The sequence below is a fragment of the Nematolebias whitei genome, chromosome 4 (genome assembly GCF_014905685.2).
Source record: "Nematolebias whitei isolate Nwh7 chromosome 4, NemWhi1, whole genome shotgun sequence".
Taxonomy (NCBI): domain Eukaryota; kingdom Metazoa; phylum Chordata; class Actinopteri; order Cyprinodontiformes; family Rivulidae; genus Nematolebias; species Nematolebias whitei.
This window is the reverse complement of record NC_056501.1, coordinates 6256817-6274882: the sequence shown is the minus strand read 5'-3', so window position 1 is coordinate 6274882 and position 18066 is coordinate 6256817. Positions and strand designations below refer to the sequence as shown.

Sequence of the window (18066 nt, the reverse complement as noted above, 5' to 3'; positions counted from 1 at the left end):
AATCCAAACTTCCTTTGAAATGGACCATTTTTCTCAGCTGGGAAATCCCTTCGTATAACGTTTGGCATTATTATGAAGTTCGGGAACATTTCTTTTTCAACGCGGGGCTGCGAAGACGAGTTTTCCAAGCGGCGTGGTTGTAAAAAAACTCGTCAGAACTGGTGACGAATTTCAACAAACTATGGATCAAAACGAAAGATTTTAAAATTTCTCACCGCGACTTGTTTTGCCAGAACGGGTCAAACTCCTGCAGACCGATGCCGAGGGATGATTTATTACAACAAAACCCAAACTTTCTGGATATTTATGTTTAAATACAAAAGTTTACCTTTAAAATCAAGCAGCCTCAGATTAGACATCAGCAGATGATTTGGATCAAGTGCAAAGAGAAATATTAAAGCATTTTTTTGTTGGGGTGTGTGCCGGAGTCACTGGTGATCGTTCCGATAAACTTCCTTCTTTTTTGTAAGAAATATAAAATCATTTTTTAAAAAGGTAACGTCGATAACATCCTGCAAAAAATATCACAATGCTGAGATGAACAGGTGTCAAAATATTCTCATGCACGGTAACAGGAAGTGATGTCAGTAACAGGAAGTGATGAAAAAGGGGGACAGAGCATCACAACAACAGCTGACAGACAGCAGAGAAGAATCGGACGCTTCTTCAGATTATTTTGAGTTTATTAAAGACACAAAGAGTTTTAATGTTTCAGTAAACAAAGACAGGAAGTTCTCCTTTTTAAAGCGTTCCCCTCTGATGTCACTTCCTGTTTCACTTTGGCTGATCCAAGTTCAAAAGATATGCCAGTTATGTGACAAAATAGGTAAAATTATGTGTATTATGCCAAACTTCTTAAACATTAATGCTTTCTTCAACTTGTATTTATAGATTTCACAGGAGCATTAAAGCAGAGCTGAAAAGGAGGCGCCATAAGGCAAGCAGTTGTACCATTTAATCAGAGCTTTTTTTTTTTAAATTACAGTGGTGAGCTGTTTGGAAATATCCTGATATCAAAAGTGTTTTGTCAAACCAACACAGAGAAACTCTGTTTATTTTTTCACGTTTATTTCTGCGTTGGTTTATTTTGTATCAAGTTTCGATCAAAAGAGTTGAAGAAAACACTCCGTACTTATTTTAAGTGAATTTATTTTTAAAAAGTTGGGAGTTTATCAAACTTTCTGTAACCGTTTACAGTTCAGATTAAATAAAAAATGTGAAATCTGATTATTTGTTATTTTTTGTGACATCATCAGCTGATAAATCTACTTGACAGAACCTGCTGCTTAGTCCCTCCACACTAAGGATGGTTAGTTTTTTATTTATTAAACTCCAGCTTTAATCTGGTCCTCTTGGACAGAACACGTATGACACAGCTACATACATGCCAACTTTTAGTGTTTCAGGGATGAAAATGTTCTTTAAGAAATGGGCACTTACAGAATCCTCTGCCATTGAGACTCTGCAAAGCTCTGCAGAGAAAACAGAACGGGTCAAACATGTTCGACGAACTGAAAATGGAGTCGACAGCAGCAGTCTGCGTGTGATCACCCACCTTCTGCTTGCCGTAGTTTATTGAAAGCTTCTGTCAGCTGTCCCTGACCGATCAGAGCGCAGGCGGTGTTGTAGCACAGCTCGTACGTCGACTCTGGAAGACTGAGATCCTCCTGCGAAGACAAAACAACTGTTTTAGTCAAAGGCGAGCAGAAACGACCCGTCAACCGGCGTGTCGGCGACTTACCGTCTGCTTCTCCCACTGACTCATGGCGGCCACGGCAGCAGACAGGTTGGTCTTCCTCTCTTCCTCATACTCATCCTGAGAGTTCCTGATCAGGTCTGTGTAGACGGACCTGCAGTCCTCGTAGCGCTCCAGTCTGTAGAGCTGGACACAAATCATCAGAACAGGAAGGAGGAAACGGCACTTAAAGTTGTTAATCTCATGAATTATTGATCGAGCCGACGATGAACCCGACCACAAGAACAGAACAGTCGAACCTCGCTCAGACTCTGTTATTCACGGTTGGACCGGATCAACACCGAGTCAGAAACTGGACGATATTAAAGTCATTAAAACCATTTATAGAAAAAAGATGATTATACAAACTCATTTTACACTTTCTTAAAGTGACAGTCTGCCTCCTTCAGCTAGAAAAGGGTTTAATTATTTTAATAATTAAGAAGCATAAGGTCGCTCTGCTCAAATCGACTGATATTCAGTTTATGACTCTGGAATCAGCAAACAGGGATCATTCCTGGGTCCCTCCTTCCAGGTGGTGGCCTCCTGTCTCTTTATCAGAACTGGCCCAGCTGAACCCCAGGAGCCGAGGCTCAATCAATCAAATTTTTAACTCTCGTTACCTTTTTTTTTTTTTTTTTACTGCATCATGTTTTTAGCTGTAGTGGCCTTGAGTGTCCTGAAAGGTGCTTTTAAATAAAATATATTATTATTATTGTTATGGAGACATTTTATTTGTTATATGCGCCTCTTGTTTACAAACCGTCTGCACCCAATTAACGATGTGTAGCCTCATTTTCAAGTCCTTCAAAGCACTAACCTGCATCTTATTTCTTTAATTACACATAAAGCAGCACGTATCACGTGAACCATACTTTTGGACAGAAATGTGTGATTTGCTGTTTTTATTTCAACACGTAAAGAGGCAGGGAGGCTCAAACCACCACCTTCAGTCATAGCCACAACCAAACCAGAAAAACCAAACAGACCCACTTTTTGTTCTTGTGTAAACAAAAATTAAATGTTTGAATTGATAAATCACAATATAAGAATTATGTGGCATCATATCAAACGCATACTTGGCTTAAGCTAAGGTGAAGACAAACCTTTCAGCACTGTTTGTAATCTGTAACTGCATCAAACTTTAAACTAAATTTTAAAACTGTACAATCTCCAGAACAACAAGCAGCATCATGATTGTCCACCAGCCTCACCACTTGGCCGTAAAGTTCCTTCAGCTTGTCCGTCTGCTCAGGAGCACTTTCAATGGTCTTCAGGGAACTTTCCACTCTGTTCAGCCGGTACTCGCAGTACGCCTTCTCAAACACAACCTCGCTGAGGAGGAAAAACAAAACAGCCATATGTCAACCACAGGTTCATTAGTAAGTATCCTACCTGCAGTAGACAGCAGTCAGAGTGATCTCAGGTTGGAGAATCAGGGATAACATTAGTTGATTTAAGCCTACACAGAACAGAGCCTTCCTAAAAGTTCATCTAAAAACAACTCAAACATAAAAAAAACTATGATTCAAGCAAATATATTATGGATATTTAAACTACCGTACATAAAATTTATCAGGTTGCTAAAACTAGTCAATTTTAAAATGATTCCTTCTGAATAGAACACGTTGAAGGAACCAGAGGCCATATTCCAACATGGACAGTTTTTAAATAACAGACGTCTTTAAAAAAGACCATCCCATAATACCAAATACTCTGAATACCAAAGTGACACGGTGTAAAAACTTACAGTAAAACATTCACTTAAATCACAATGAAATGTTTGATGTTTCAGTTGTTTTGGGACTTATAAAGGAGGTCACGTTGTAATAACTTCAGTTATTATTTACCAACATATCGTTTATTAATCAGGGTTCAGCCAAGAACAGCTATAAGATGTGAAAATACTGAAGGGCCCTGCATACTCCATCCAAAGTGGCGAAATCGGTTCTCATTGTCGTTTTCTTCTCAAATCAGCTCCGCCCCTTCTCAAGACAAGGTCCGACCCGAACCTTTTCTCACAGGCGTACGCGCCAAAGATTGTGTGATTGATCAGAAGTTTGTGAGCATGTTCATCAATACGGAAATGGTCTCAGACAATAATCTGCACGACCCTTCAAACACACTAAAATAGTCAAATGGACAAAAACTCCTGGATGGAGATCGTTCACACATCGTGTACGATCAGTCTGACGAAAAGTGTAGCGCTTTCTTCGTGATTGATTTGTAGCCAAACGGTGGATGCAGGGACAGAGTGGAGACTCTGGCGAGAAGAAACCCATGCTGTGACGTATACTCCAGGGGGAGGGGTTTCCCACAAGGTCTATGCCTTGAGTCTCATGGACGACGAAAGTTGTGCCCGAAAACAAACGTCCCACAACCATGTGACCACAAGTTGACAGTTTATCTTCGGATGGAATACGCTGGGACCTTTAATGTTCTGTATGTACTGTAAAGCACCTTTTCATGCAACCAGGCTGAGGCTACCCAAAGTACTTCACAACAATCATTGCCCTCATTTACCCATCGGACAGCACTCTACTACATATCTGCAGAGAAGAGTTTAACCAGTGCTTTAAATCCCATTCATACACCAATGGACACATTGAGGGAATGAGGTGTTCAGTGTCTTGCCCAGGGACACTACGACACGTGACTGCTGTTGGAATCAAACATCCGCCCTTCACTGCAACATCTCTCTACTACAGCAGCTACGGCAAATGGACTTTGACAAACAGCACAGAGCAGCAACTACTCCGGATTGTCCTTAAGTGACTAAAAATTGATTTTGACATTTAGAAAGACAATTCAGAATGGTCCATGGATCACATGAAAACAGATTGCAACCCGTCCCACTCCATCCTTAAGGTCCGGTTTACTTCACAAAGCTTTAAAGGTGGACTTATACGTTCAAAAGTCGTGAGACGGAGATCTTGTTTCGTAGTTTCAGACATCTTTGTCTGATGAAGCATTCATAATCAAGAGGATGCAGGGATAGATCATCACAATTCCTCCCTGTCCTCCAAGTGCAGCACGTCACGTGCATATGTTGTAATGCCCCTCAGCATGCAAAAAAAAGGAAGCCACAGCTGGCATTGCACTCGTTAGAGACTTTATTAGCAAAAATACCAAAAAACAGGAGCTGCTGTCACAGCCGTAACTCATGCTGGACACAAAACCAAGCTGAACTCTTTCTGACCAATCACAAAACGTACATCACATAGTCTGCGAGACACAAGCTCTGACTGGGGGCAATGCACAAGACAGGGCGTCAGCGGGCAGTAACAGAAGGAAACTCTGCAATTTTTATCTCGCAGCAGCATCAGTGAGAATAAAAATATAAATCCATCTTAAGACAATGGATCTTGCCAATGTAATTTGAGACAGACTTTTTCTAAAGGACTGTTCATACTCAAAGAGAAACCATGAGGGAGAACTCCTGAAGAATCAGTGTCAGTGTCATTGTATTATGAAATTCTTTATCAAAAGGGTTCGTGAACGATCGGCAAGATATTCAGACAAGAGGGAAAAATAAAACACAGAGACTGTTACTGCTAGGAATAATAAGTGTCATTTATTAACCTGCCACAGAAAACAGCCAAGCAAAAGTCATGTACACTCGTACACTCTTAACACACAAATTGATATGAGAGAACTTCTCACCGTGACACTGGCCGGGAAGTCGTTTTCGACCCAGGTAAAGAAGAATCACATCAAAATTGCGCATGGCACCGCGCGCGCTGGTCCACACAAGACTTCCCGGCCAGTGTCACGGTGAGAAGTTCTTTCATATCATTTTGTGTGTTAAGAGTGTACGAGTGTACATGACTTTTGCTTGGCTGTTTTCTGTGGCAGGTTAATAAATGACACTTATTATTCCTAGCAGTAACAGTCTCTGTGTTTTATTTTTCCCTCTTGTCTGAATATCTTGCCGATCGTTCACGAACCTTTTTGATAAAGAATTTCATAATACAGTCATAATCAACACAGACAGCATGTTTGTTCAGAGTGGACGTTGATTTAGTTGACAATGGAAGAATTGGAGGAGGACGATCTGGTGGAGTAGGAAAAAATCAAATCATTTTCATCACCCACCCACACCAGTGAAAGACGAGTTCAGTACTTCTGGACTATAAACCAGCCTTTAGACAAATGCCTTCAAAAAGGTCAGCTCAAGTCCCTCATCAAAACTTTTTCTTCTACAAACTGAAATCACAACACAACTGCTAATAATCTGAAATATTTCTGTGTGCAACACCAGTTTGCTCCTGGTATGAAATGACCTGACAGCTCTCGTCAACAAATCACTCCAAAGACACGTTTGAACTGTTCTGGGTTGAACTGTGATTTTCTTTATAAAGGTCCACCGCGCAAGAGGAGTTTTAGTTGTTTCCCCTGTGTATTGAAGTTTATATATCGTAATGACTACGCTGATTCAGTTACTTTAGTCTTTGACCTTTTGAAGCATTGTACCATAAAAGTAACATTCACAAAGTTTTTGCTGTGTCCTCTGTAATGATCACAGGTGAGTGAAGGCTATTTACCTGCCAAGCAATTTAGAGTAGGTGTTCATGACATTCAACGCCTCTTTGAAGCTCCCATTCTGAATAAGGCAAACTATTTTACAGTGAAGGGCCGTCACATCGTCCCTGTTATCTTGCAGAACTGCAACAGAAAGAAAAAAGAAAGATATTAGACTCAATAACTCCAAGTAAAACTTAAATGCTAACCACACATGCTAATTAGCAGGACAATAATAATAAACTGACGCCAGTCGCAGCAGAGCCACCAGTCCGGCTATGGACACGTCAGTGAATCACAGAACGACTTTATGAATCGAATATAACTCAATAATCACCTTAAAACATACACAATACAGCTGGCCCACTAACTTTATTTATGCAAACATGGCGCTTGTCCACACGCTTTAAAACAGTTGGTAGTGCAAGCTCAAATCGCTGTTTTTACAGTTGCTAACGGAGGTTAGCTTAGCCTCACGCTAACAGCTGGCTGTAGCTGTTAGCTCGCCGGCTCTTCGCCGCCATGTCAGTGCCCATATAATCCTGTTTTAAGCGCTTCAACATAGCGGCTCCGACACTTACTTTTACCGAGAGCTTTCAGAGCCCGTGTGTAGTCTCCATTCTGTCCGCAGCGGTTCACTTCAGTCCACAGCGAAGCCACGGAGGCTCCTCCGCTCGCCATGTTAGCTGAAATGAACCATAAGGTCGGCGGAAGTTGATGACGTTAACTTCCGGGTTAAAAACTACAAACCGTTATAAATAATTTTGCAATAAAAATACAGCACTTGTATCTAAGAATTAACGGCCCAGTGTAGTTTTAAAATTGTATCCACCTATTTTTGTATTTTTCTTTCATTTAAAACTGACGCATTACGAAAACGCGTTCACAGGCAACATTCAAAATCGGAGCAGTTCTGTGCTGAACGTAAAACCGCCAACATCAGTATCAGTGCACGAAGCTTGAATGGAAAAAAAAAACAGGAAAAAATTAAAATCGAAATAAAAGTTTAGAAAATGAGACATTAAGGAAATTTTAAGCTCTTGTGGGCTGATTTTTTTTTCTGTACTCCAAATAAATAAATAAAAAAGTAATTTTGCGTGATAACTCGTAATTCCAATTTCTTGTAGTTGTACTTTAACGCAGCATGTCGGAAATCATCGGAGGAGGCGGAACTGTTGTCGTCCATCAGGGTAGTGTGTTGGGCTTTTGTCCAGGAGAATGGCCGGGATTAAAGGTATAATTTCTGTTAATTTGTGTTTTGATTTCGGCTCAGATTATGTAACCGGATTAAAATGCGTACGAGACACGATTGTCAATAAAAAATAAAAAAAAACACCAAGCTAACGGGTTAGCCACACGGCTCGTTAATGTAGAAGCTAGCTCAACAACCCGCATTGTTTTCACAGAGATACAACACATTCAGGTTTGCTCATTTCTCTACCAGTTGAGGCGCAGATGCGGTGTAATAACTGAGTTATTACCGTGAAACGTAACGTTAGCTTCCTCCTGAACGGAGCAGCTCCTGATGCTAACTGATCCGCTCGGATTAACGGTGGTTAACCAGCAGCTACGTGTTTGTTGGACGTGAAGGCAGCGGGTCCATCACATGAGAAGGCTCGGCTGTCAGGAGGCTGTTGGTGACGACCTGACCTCCTCTTTCCTCCTCTCTCTGTTTGGTTTCCAGCTCTCATTAGCCTCTCCTTCGGAGGAGCCATCGGCCTCATGTTCCTCATGCTCGGATGTGCCCTACCTGTGTATGAGTGAGTACAAGCTCCACACACCTGTCAGAGGGAGCAGGAAGCACCTGTCCAGCTACAAAGATTTTATAAAACACTAATATTTGAAATCTGGGTTGCCAGGTTTGTTTGTGAAACCCTGGCTAATGTGTTGGAAACATGTGGGATTACTGTGGATTATTGTAGAAAACAGATAGGAAGAGTCCTGGATTTAGTATTTTCCAGGTCTGGATAAGTATGGAAAACCATGACCTTTGTCATTTCTAGAAAGTAAAAGGCTAACTGTATAAAAGCTGCTCATATGATTGGAGTTTACTAAAAGATAAAATATAGCTTACTAGTGGAACTTTTGGTTCATCCGTATGTCCATATCTGTCCATGTCCAGCAGTCGCTGTGAGAGGCGGGGGACAACCTGGACATGTCTCCAGTCCATCACAAGGAGACATAGAGACAAATAATTCACACTACTCACAGCTAAGGATCTTACAGTGTCCAGTGAACCTAACATACGTGTTTTTGGTCTGTGGGAAGAAACCGGAGTACTCGGAGAAAACCCATCCATGCACGGGGAGAACATGCAAACTCCACCCAGAAAGGCCTCTAGGCGAACATGTGACCTTCTCTCTGAGAAGCAACCACTTCATCTCTGTGCTGCCCACTTTTTGATTATATAGAGCAGTGGCATCCACTCCTGGTCCTGGAGGGCCACTTTCCTGCATGTTGTAGATGTTTCTCTGCTCCGACACTCCTGGTTTGAATCAGTGGGTGATTAACAGGCCTCTGCAGAACATGAAGACGTGATTTAACCATCTGATAAAGTATCTGTACAGAACCAGGCCGTAGTCCGTCTCTGATTCGACGTGAGACCGGGGGTCTCACGTCGAATCAGGTGTGTTGGAGCAGGGAAACAACCAAAACTGATCCTCGAATCACTGAAGCTGAACGAGTTTGTTAAAAAATAACCAGTTCTTTTAGCTCTCCAGTAAAAAGATCAACTGGCAAACTATGAAACCAAACATAAAAATGTTTTTCCGAACTGTTCCCACTGGTCGAAGGAGCTTCCTCCAGTAAATTTCCAGTTTTACTGATGTTGTTCTGAAATGCAGGTGTGCACTCAAAGTAAACAAACACTTGGCTGAACCCATCAGAAGTCAGGTGGTAGACTGCATTAGGCTGATCGTAGCCTTTTTTCTGTTGGAGTGGGAGTCGTCTCTTCGCTGCACGTCACAGGAAGTGTTTACCTCTCTTTCCTTTGTCACATTTCTTCCTCGCTCTGCAGCAAATACTGGCCTTTGTTCCTCCTCTTCTTCTACATCCTGTCCCCCATCCCGTACTGCGTCTCCCGGAGGGTGGTGGACGACACAGACTCCTCCAGCAACGCCTGCAAAGAGCTGGCCATCTTCCTCACGACGGGCATCGTCATCTCAGCCTTCGGCCTGCCCATCATCTTCGCCAGAGCCCAAGTTGTAAGTGACCGAAGCTGAGGTTGACTGAGGTGTTTATTTTAATTTACTGAGCGTGAAACCAGTTTTTACTGGTAAATATTTACATAGATGTGAAACTGCCACAGCCAACTGTTACTAAAACACATTAAAATGACTCCGAGTGGGTTTAACAGATATGGAGCCACATTTTGGTCTGGTAGTAGCCGAGACTGATCCCAAACACTAATTTTGAGTGTCGTCTATTTGCTGTCAGTCTGTTAGCAAAATATCTCATTAACCACCGGATGGATTTTAATGAAACTTCAAGGGGAAAATAATTGATGTGCTTTTACAATTAGCTTGTTAATACTTTGCAAGACGTTAAGAAATCTGTTCTTGCTCACGCTGTTGTGAGACGTTCTTTCCGGCACGGGCATTTTATACTCCACGAGAAACTGCGGCGCAGTCCTAGGAAGCCCCTCCCACCGGAGTTTTAAATGTTTTGCAGAAACCTTGTAAAGATGGTTGTATTTTCCAACAGCCTCCAGCTGCTCCTCAGCGGAGCGTCTCCGTCTTCTACCGCTTATTTTTAGTCGAGTCGTGGAGGCAACAGGTGCAAGAGAGAAAATCAGACCTCCCTCTCCCTACTGACCCTCTCCAGCTCCTCCTGGAGGATACCAGGGTGTTCCCAGGCCAGGGAAGATACACAATCCCTCCAGTGAGTTCTGGGTCTGCCCTGGAGTCTCCACTCACTGTCACATTCCTGGAAAACCTCCACAGGGGTCCAGGAGACAACCTAATCAGATGCCTGAACCACCTGAACTGACTTCTTTTGATGTGAAGGAGCAGCAGCTCAGCTCCAAGCTCCCCTGGATGATGGAGCTCCTCACCCTCTCTCTAAGGCTGAGACCGGCCACCCTACAAAGGGAGCTTAACTCAGCCACTTGCATCCAGGATCTGGTCCTTTCAGTCCTGATCCAAACCTCATGACCGCAGGTGAGGGATGGAGCGTAGACAGACCAGTAAATCCAGAGCTTTGTTTTCTTTTTAATTCTTTCTTCACCACGACTGACATTACTGAGAACGAGGTCCCGATCCATCTCCTGCGTCCTGCTCCATCCTACCATCACTCAGGAACAGAACGCCCAGATCCCTGAACTCCAGCTGAGGGACCTCCCCAGAACTAGATGGATCATTCCACTCGTTTGCAGTTGAGAAGCATGGCCCTGGACTTAGAGGAGCTCGTTCTCTTCCCAGCTGATATATCCTCAGCTGCACACCATCTCAGTGCACACTGAAGGTCTTGGCCCGATGACGCCAACAGAACCACATCATCTGCGTAACAAGACTTCCAGATACTCGACCTCCTCCACCTCAGGCAAGATGAGTAGTTGGAGCAAAATGAGTTCATTGTACGTCAGCACACCCTCAAAGTTCTCATCAATCACATGATGCAAACCCTGCGAGAAAAAGAGTTCTGCCAGGACCAGAGCGGGTTCTCTGAGCTCGTTGTGGAATAAAATGACGCCATTTTCTTCACCCAGCTCCATCGCTGAGAGCAGATGTCTTTACTTCTCCTGGAGTACAAATGCAATGAAAAAAAGAAAGTGTCTGTTTATATCAGTCAGTTTTACAGATTTAGTTTTAACATCTGGTGTGGCAGAAGCTGAAAGTCTCTCACGTCACAAAACTGAAGTTTGTGACAAGTTCAAAACTCCGGCGTGAGTTTTGTAGATTTAAGTTCGACAGTTTTGACGTGAACGATTGGAAACATTAAAGCAACAACAGGGTGATAAACCCGACTCGTTGAGTTTGTCCCGATGAATTTAACGTTCGTTAACCTGAACGGTTTATTCGCAGATCGCCTGGGGGGCGTGTGCGCTCGTGCTAACGGGTAACATAGTCATCTTCGGGACCATCCTGGGCTTCTTCCTGGTCTTCGGGTCCAACGACGACTTCAGCTGGCAGCAGTGGTAAACCGTCCGACGGAGGGGAGTTTAGTCCAAACTGTTTTTATTAGCGTTACAAATATTATTCTGGTATGTTTGGTTGTTGTTATTTATATGATGACCACCCACCTGTAGACTCACACCAAAACGTGCAATATTTGATTTGCTTTGATTTTAAATGGCCTGCTTTGTTCTGAACTGACTCAACGAGATGCTGACTTTTATTTGGAATGTGTTCTGTCTTTGTTGTGTTTTATTCCTCTGATTTAAAGAGCGGCGAAATCTGTGACTAAAAGAGTCCAGATGACCGCGACCTGGTCTTCTTTTTTTAACCTTTGGTTAAATTCTGAACAACTCTGGAAGGAGTTTTGTGAGTAAATCAGAAGAGAACCGACAGAAAATCTGCACGATATGAGCTCAAATCGATTTCATGTGAATTTATGGTGTTTGTTGTTTTGGTTTGTTTTTTTGTTTATTGCACGTTAAAGAGTTCAAATCGCCTGATGTAGTGCAGGTGTGTTCACGTGGCGTGACCAACATGAAGCTGTGAAACGAGCGTTTGTAAAAACGTCCGCTCTCCAAAAAACTTTCAGACCGGGCGGGGAATGTTCTTTAAGTCTTCGCATGAAACAAAGAGACAAAGCTTTTCGTCGTGAATTAAACCGACCCGATCGTTTCCTGTCCGCCGAGGACGCGGGACGTTTATCCACCGAGTCGTTCGGCGACTGACGACTCGAACGGCGCCGAGTGTTCGAGGCAGATCTGCTGTTTGGGCTCAAGAAAACACGAGAAAGACGCCGTCGGCTGGCGCAGGATGACCTCCAGGACAGCAGCCTCATTAGAACCTCAGCTGCTCCGATAAGACTCTGGTTCCTCAGAACCGAAGCCCGTTCAGCGCTGAGTCAGTCGACTCGTTCTTTAGATCCGGACCTGCTGCACGTCCTGCTCCGTTTAATCCAGCCAGCACGGAGAAGATAAAAACAAAATGTTTGCTTTAATCTTAGAGCTCGCTCCGTGTCTGTGCCGCAGGTTCTGGATGAGCAGAGCAGAACCTTCCGTCAGTCGTGTGGCACCGCCGCTGCAGGCTGAGGAATTTTAGGTCATTTTAAAATTTGAATATGATCCTAACGTCAACTAGAACAGTTTTATTCTTTATGTCTGGACCTCAGAAGGTTCTGGTTCTGTGGTTCTGCACGGCAGATTTCCAGTCAAAGTATTCACACTTCCTGCCCCACAGTTTTTTAATTTTTTTTAATCATTTTTTATATTGATTTAAAGGTACTCATTGAAAACTATAAACTAAAACACAGAAACGTGTCAGCTTGAACTGAATCAAACGGTTCGTTTTGACTCGTTTGTTTTCCTGATATCAGTTCAGAAACGCGGGTACGCGCTCAACGTAAACAAAGCCCTTTCGTCAGTGATTTATCCGACAGGTCTGAGCCGATGTACCGATACACCAACGTATCGGACGTCTGGGCTCAAATCATGAACCTCGCAGCGTCGTCCACCTGTTTTCAGTCGCTTCGGCTGTTTTCGTAGGTAAACAATCACCTGGCAGTCGTTCACAAATTCTGCGCACAGATTTTTACTTTAAAGGACACGTCAACCATCGTTATGTTGAGAGAAAAAAAAAAGTGCAGGTTTTGTTTTTTACTTCGGTCTTTACGGCCAACAATGAGCACCTTTAAACCACGCAGGCTTCAAATGATTCATCCCATCGTCGTGACCGGCATGTGGAAACAGCTCGGTAATCTGGAATAATTTTAACTAATCCGTTTGTTTTATTTGTTGTGTTTAATCCAAACACAACCGTTTTATGTCTTCAGACAAAAGGTCGTGCTTTAACTACAAGTACTTTCAACCACAGTAACTTCACACTTCCACGGCATTAAAGACGGATTAAGCTTCTCCGCCTTCTCTGATGTTCAGAACTGAAGCCAGTGAGTGTCTTTTGGAAGCGGCCATGTTGTATTTTTGGAGCCAGTGTCTTTGGGGCCGTACCCTCAGTACGTCACTACGTTACGCCGTCAATCGCAGACTAATACGACAATTTTTAAATTAATTTAAGCCAAACATGAGACAGAAATGTATGCTTGAACACGCAGCAAAAAAAATCTAAAAGCTTCATGAATCAAAGAACAAAACGAGGTCTGTTTTTGTTTTTTAGTCGAGAAAATGTCCCGTTTGTTAACACGGAGGGGCGGAGCTTAAATATTGTACTGCAGGTGAGGCTTCTGCTTCGGCCTTCCGGTCCTGTCTCTAGCTGTAATACATCTCCAGGTTCTGATCCGAACACCTCGCTATTGTTCAAAAAATGAAGCTTGAGACGAACTGTTCACTCGTTGAAGGCAACAGCGCTGTAGTTAAAGGCTAAATGTTCAGCTTATAATTTATAATATAAAAGAAACATTTATCTGCCAGGGTCAAGCTAGCAAAAACTAAATATAAACTAAAATATCAAGGTACAAAAGTAGAAAAAAAAACTTTTCCCTTAGAGTTTAATAAAGAAGTTGACTTCTGGGTTTCACCCACAAACTGTGTCTGTTCTGACCAAAACCTGGAAGCTGAAGCTGGAACGAGACAGATTTTAAGTCCCGCCCCCTTCACGTAAACAAAAATAACATTGTAAAATAAAATACAATTCTAAAAAAAATACCCCACCTCAAATCATTTTTAAGGTGGTTCTTAACAGGTTTGCTTGTAATTAATTATTTCATGGTTGGATGGTGGGGTCATGTGACACCAAGATTTAGTTCTGGTGGGGAGTAGGCGGAGCTTAAAGCTTCAGAATCTGGTCCCAAAACATGGACATATAACAGACCAACTGTCTTCGCCTCCTCTGTTTGAAGCCAGCAGGAACTGATTTTGGAACCAGCTGTTGGGGGTTAAGCCCCGCCCACTTGCCCTCACATCACATGACCTTTCTTTAAGGCATGAAATAACTCATTACAGCTTAATGTGCTGGACACACGGCAGCAACCGACCGAAGCAACGCCCTCATTACTGAGGACGAAGCCCCGATCCGTCGCTCCATCTCCCGCTCCATCCCACGGTCACTCAGAAACAACATGGCCGCCCCCACAAACCGGGCTTCAGTTCCGTACGACGAGAGAAGCAGCAGGGCTGTCAAAAACAGTTTGGTTGAAATCATCTTCGTTTAACGTCTTCATGTTTCACAGCAAAGATCCTGATTGTATAAAAACACCACGGTGACGGATCCGTTCAGTTCCTGCTAAAAGCTGCTGCTGATGCGATTTGTAAATAAAAACAATGTTGTTGTTTTTAATTTTCTGTGTTTGAGCCGGAGTCGGTCTGAGTGTGGATCAGCAGGGTAACCTCAGCGTGTTTCTGTGACGTCGTTACGTTAAACGTTCTCAGATTTCCTGTTAAACGAGAGTCTGGTGTGGAGCCGTCAGGTTGTCCGTTTCTCTCGACGCCGAGAGGATTTTGTTTGTATTTATTTATTTTGTGGGACACGTTGTGTCGGTTTTCAACGCCATTTTCTATAAACATCCTTTGTATTGAAGGAGCAGAGGGCAGCATGGTGGTTTCTTTATTGTTTCTCCTTTTTTTTTTTAAATAAATGCCATTTTTGAACATCCTCTTTTTGAACGACTGATCATTTGTTTCAACTTGACAATATTTCATCAAATATTTTACAGAAATTAACATTTACACAAAGTACTTTGTACTTTAGGGTTGGAATCTCATCAAACATTAGTGATGAACAAAACAATGAGAATAAGGAAGATTTCTACTGGAGTGTTTATTCTAATTATCGTAAATTTTGCTGTATTTTTTGCATAAATTAGCATGCCTGCGACTTATACAGCGAAATGATGTATTTATATTTTTTTACCATATTTATTTCCCAATTTTTGGCTGAGATCTGACGATTTCATTCATTCTGACATGGAAAATATTGAGCACTATCATTTTCAGCCACTAGAGGGCCCTCGACTATTATGGCAAGCCAAGTGTCTCATTAATAGGTGAAAGTGGCTATTAATGAGACACTTTGCTTGCCATACAATGCCACCTTTGTCTCGCCCCGGAACTCCTGGAGCAAACGTCAAATCAGCTTCATTTCGCCGCTGCTGTTTGTTGTTGTGAAAACCATTTTCTACTAATAATACTTCCTTCAGAACTCCATCTTCTACTGATGTTCCCTGGTCGAGTCGTGGAGAGAAACTCAGACCTCCTTCTCCTCAGAGACACTCCCCAGCTCCTCCTGATATAAAATATCTCCAGAGAGTTCTGGGTCTGCCCTGGGGTCTCTTCTATGGGACATGTTCGGAAAACCTGAAAGGGACCTAATAAGATGAACCACCTTAGCTGAGTCAGTGCAGAGGAGAAGCAGCGCTACTCCCCTCTCCACCCGGATGATGGAGCTCCTCATTCCATCTCTTTAAATGTCTTTCACAACACGCCTCCAGAACTGAAACGTGTTCTGGCCACCTCGGTCCATACAGGAGGCACACAGAGGTGGCGAGGGTGTTGAAGAATGGGGTAGTAACAGAGGCAAAATGGCCTCAGCTCAATATTGTGATGACAGTGTGTGACTGTCCGCACTACCACGAGATTAAACGGGAACAAGCAGAGTTATCACGGAAACTACTTTGTAGTTACTTAAAAAAAAAATAATTAATCCCAAAGAGGATCACTAAAGAGTTAATTTATCATGTTTAATGATCGGCATGAGACAGATGTCTCTCACACATTTAATGTGTTTTGCTCCATGTCAACACAGCTGAGTTCTGCTCCACGCCTCATTTGGTTCCACACGGTCCGCTTCATTTCTGAAAACTCACATCCATGTGGGACGTGGACGGCTTCATCTGTGATTTATGAACAACCAGAGGGAGGATAAAGACAGACTGGTCTGTGTGACTATTTTGTAGAACTTTTTATGAACGTTTGAGTCGGGCCACCAGGATCCAGAATCTCGGAGTGTTGGAAAGTACAGACCAGTGAATCCAGAGCTTTGCGTTTCAACTCGACTGTCTTCACCACAACCAACTGAAGCAACATCCTCATTACTGAGGCCCCGATCGCTTGATCCATCTGCCACTCCATCACTCAGGAACAGGACACCCAGGGACCGCCCCAGAACTAGAGGGAGCTTACTCATTTCTGGTTGAAAACCATGACCCTGGACTTAGAGGAGCTGGCTCTCCTCCCAGCTGATACACCCTCAGCTGAAAACCATCTTAGTGCACGCTGAAGGTCTTGGCCCGATGACACCAACAGAACCACATCATCTGCATAAAGCGAAGGCGAGACCTTGATGTTCCCAAACCAGACCCCCTCCTTTCCACGACGGCCTTGAGATCCTGTCCATGAAACCACAAACAGTGGTTTATGGTGTAAGTTACTAAAACATAAAGAGTGCCTGTGTGGCTTTTAAAAAATAAATACACTTAAAGTTTATAAAGCTAAAAAATAAACCTTCCTGCAGACTTGTGTCCCTCTGCTGGTAGAAGGTGGAGCTGCAGGCTCTTCAAGATCCCATCTGGCCTTAGCTGACACAACAACAGCTTTAGCTCGGTCAGTTTTGCAGATACTGAGCTCAGATTCGGTGTGGTAGTAGCTGAGTCATCCACAGCGCATGCCTTGACATCTTATGATGTCACGAAATGTAAGATTTCCTGCTGGCATGAAAAGCGTTGGGTGACTTGGGCCTTTAGGTATAACTATAGACCTCCAACAGTCACAGATAATTAAGATAAATGGGTCGGTCTGAACCCTTCACGCCGTTTCTAAAACATCCTGGTTGATAAAAGTACCGGCGGTACGAGGCACTTGATGCAATCCAACATTTTCAAGCTCTAACCTGAGGCTGCAGCTGGAAAACTTTCTGCTAGACACAACTTGTCCGACTCTTTCAGCTCCTTCTCTGCCCGAGGCGACGTTTTCACCACAGAATGTGGTTCAGCTGCAGACGGAGCCGACGCCGGGCCTCGAAACGAGCACTTCTGTAGGACTTTCACCAATTTAACCAGCAGCGACACAATTCACCTCCATGTGACGACAGCAGCTTGGATCAATGCTTAAACCGCCCCGTGCGTGTGTGCTGCAGGTACGAGGCATCTGTCAGACCTTCAGGTAGCAGGGGAGTTAAATGTTGTGAGAAATGTGCACACTGTGTCCTCCCTGACCCACTCCGTGCACCGAGGACCACAGGAGGAAGATTTCAGGTCTGAACCGACGGGTCGGACCCAAGGTGAGCATGAAGAGGTTTTTCCGGGCCCACAGGGATGAGGACTACAGCCAGATCCAGTACCTGACCGCCAAATGCACCCGCCTGGCCCACGACAAGGGTAAGACGTGAAGGTCGAGGCTGATTCGTGGTTCGCTCTGAGGTTTGTTGCTGTTCTTCACAGTTTATTAGAAATATGAGAAATGACTTCCTCCATGAAGGTCAGAGGTATGTGTGGAAGCCCATTTCCGCCATGAAAGAAAAAATAAAAGCCCAACAGGAAGTCATAATTTTGACTTTTAAAGTCATAATTTTGACTTTTAAAGAAATAATTACGAGAATAAAAGTCATAATTATGCGTTTTAAAGTCATAATTTACTTTAAAACTCGAAATTATGACTTCCTGTTGGGCTTTTACTTTTTCTTTCATGGCGGAAATGGGCTTCCATACAGAGGTGATGAAATGAGAAGTCATAATTACGAGAATAAAAGTCATAA

At 43.2% G+C, this 18066-nt stretch overlaps 2 protein-coding genes across 2 annotated transcripts in view; one reads left to right on the top strand and one right to left on the bottom strand.

The window, feature by feature from the left end:
- Positions 1 to 6966, bottom strand: part of srp72 (signal recognition particle 72) — a 14436-nt gene extending 7470 nt beyond the window's left edge. Inside the window, exons 1-6 of the mRNA XM_037675159.1 lie at positions 6838 to 6966; positions 6280 to 6400; positions 2950 to 3070; positions 1742 to 1882; positions 1556 to 1667; positions 1441 to 1472 (exon numbers count right to left, since the gene is read on the bottom strand). Of these exons, the coding sequence (XP_037531087.1) occupies positions 1441 to 1472; positions 1556 to 1667; positions 1742 to 1882; positions 2950 to 3070; positions 6280 to 6400; positions 6838 to 6937 (627 nt within the window). The 5' untranslated portion in view covers positions 6938 to 6966. The remainder of the gene's footprint in view (positions 1 to 1440; positions 1473 to 1555; positions 1668 to 1741; positions 1883 to 2949; positions 3071 to 6279; positions 6401 to 6837) is intronic.
- Positions 6967 to 7418: 452 nt separating this feature from the next.
- On the top strand, positions 7419 to 11902 carry leprotl1 (leptin receptor overlapping transcript like 1). Its single transcript, XM_037675162.1, has 4 exons — positions 7419 to 7490; positions 7941 to 8016; positions 9273 to 9459; positions 11278 to 11902. Exons 1-4 carry the CDS (start codon positions 7475 to 7477, stop codon positions 11392 to 11394), a joined length of 396 nt encoding a protein of 131 aa, XP_037531090.1. The 5' UTR covers positions 7419 to 7474; the 3' UTR covers positions 11395 to 11902.
- Positions 11903 to 18066: the final 6164 nt, after the last annotated feature.

Excerpts from the sequence above, each read along its gene's own strand:
- leprotl1 (XM_037675162.1), top strand. Across the intron at positions 8,017-9,272 it reads TGTGCCCTACCTGTGTATGA|CAAATACTGGCCTTTGTTCC; the intron begins GTGAGTACAAGC and ends CTCGCTCTGCAG. Across the intron at positions 9,460-11,277 it reads TCTTCGCCAGAGCCCAAGTT|ATCGCCTGGGGGGCGTGTGC; the intron begins GTAAGTGACCGA and ends GTTTATTCGCAG.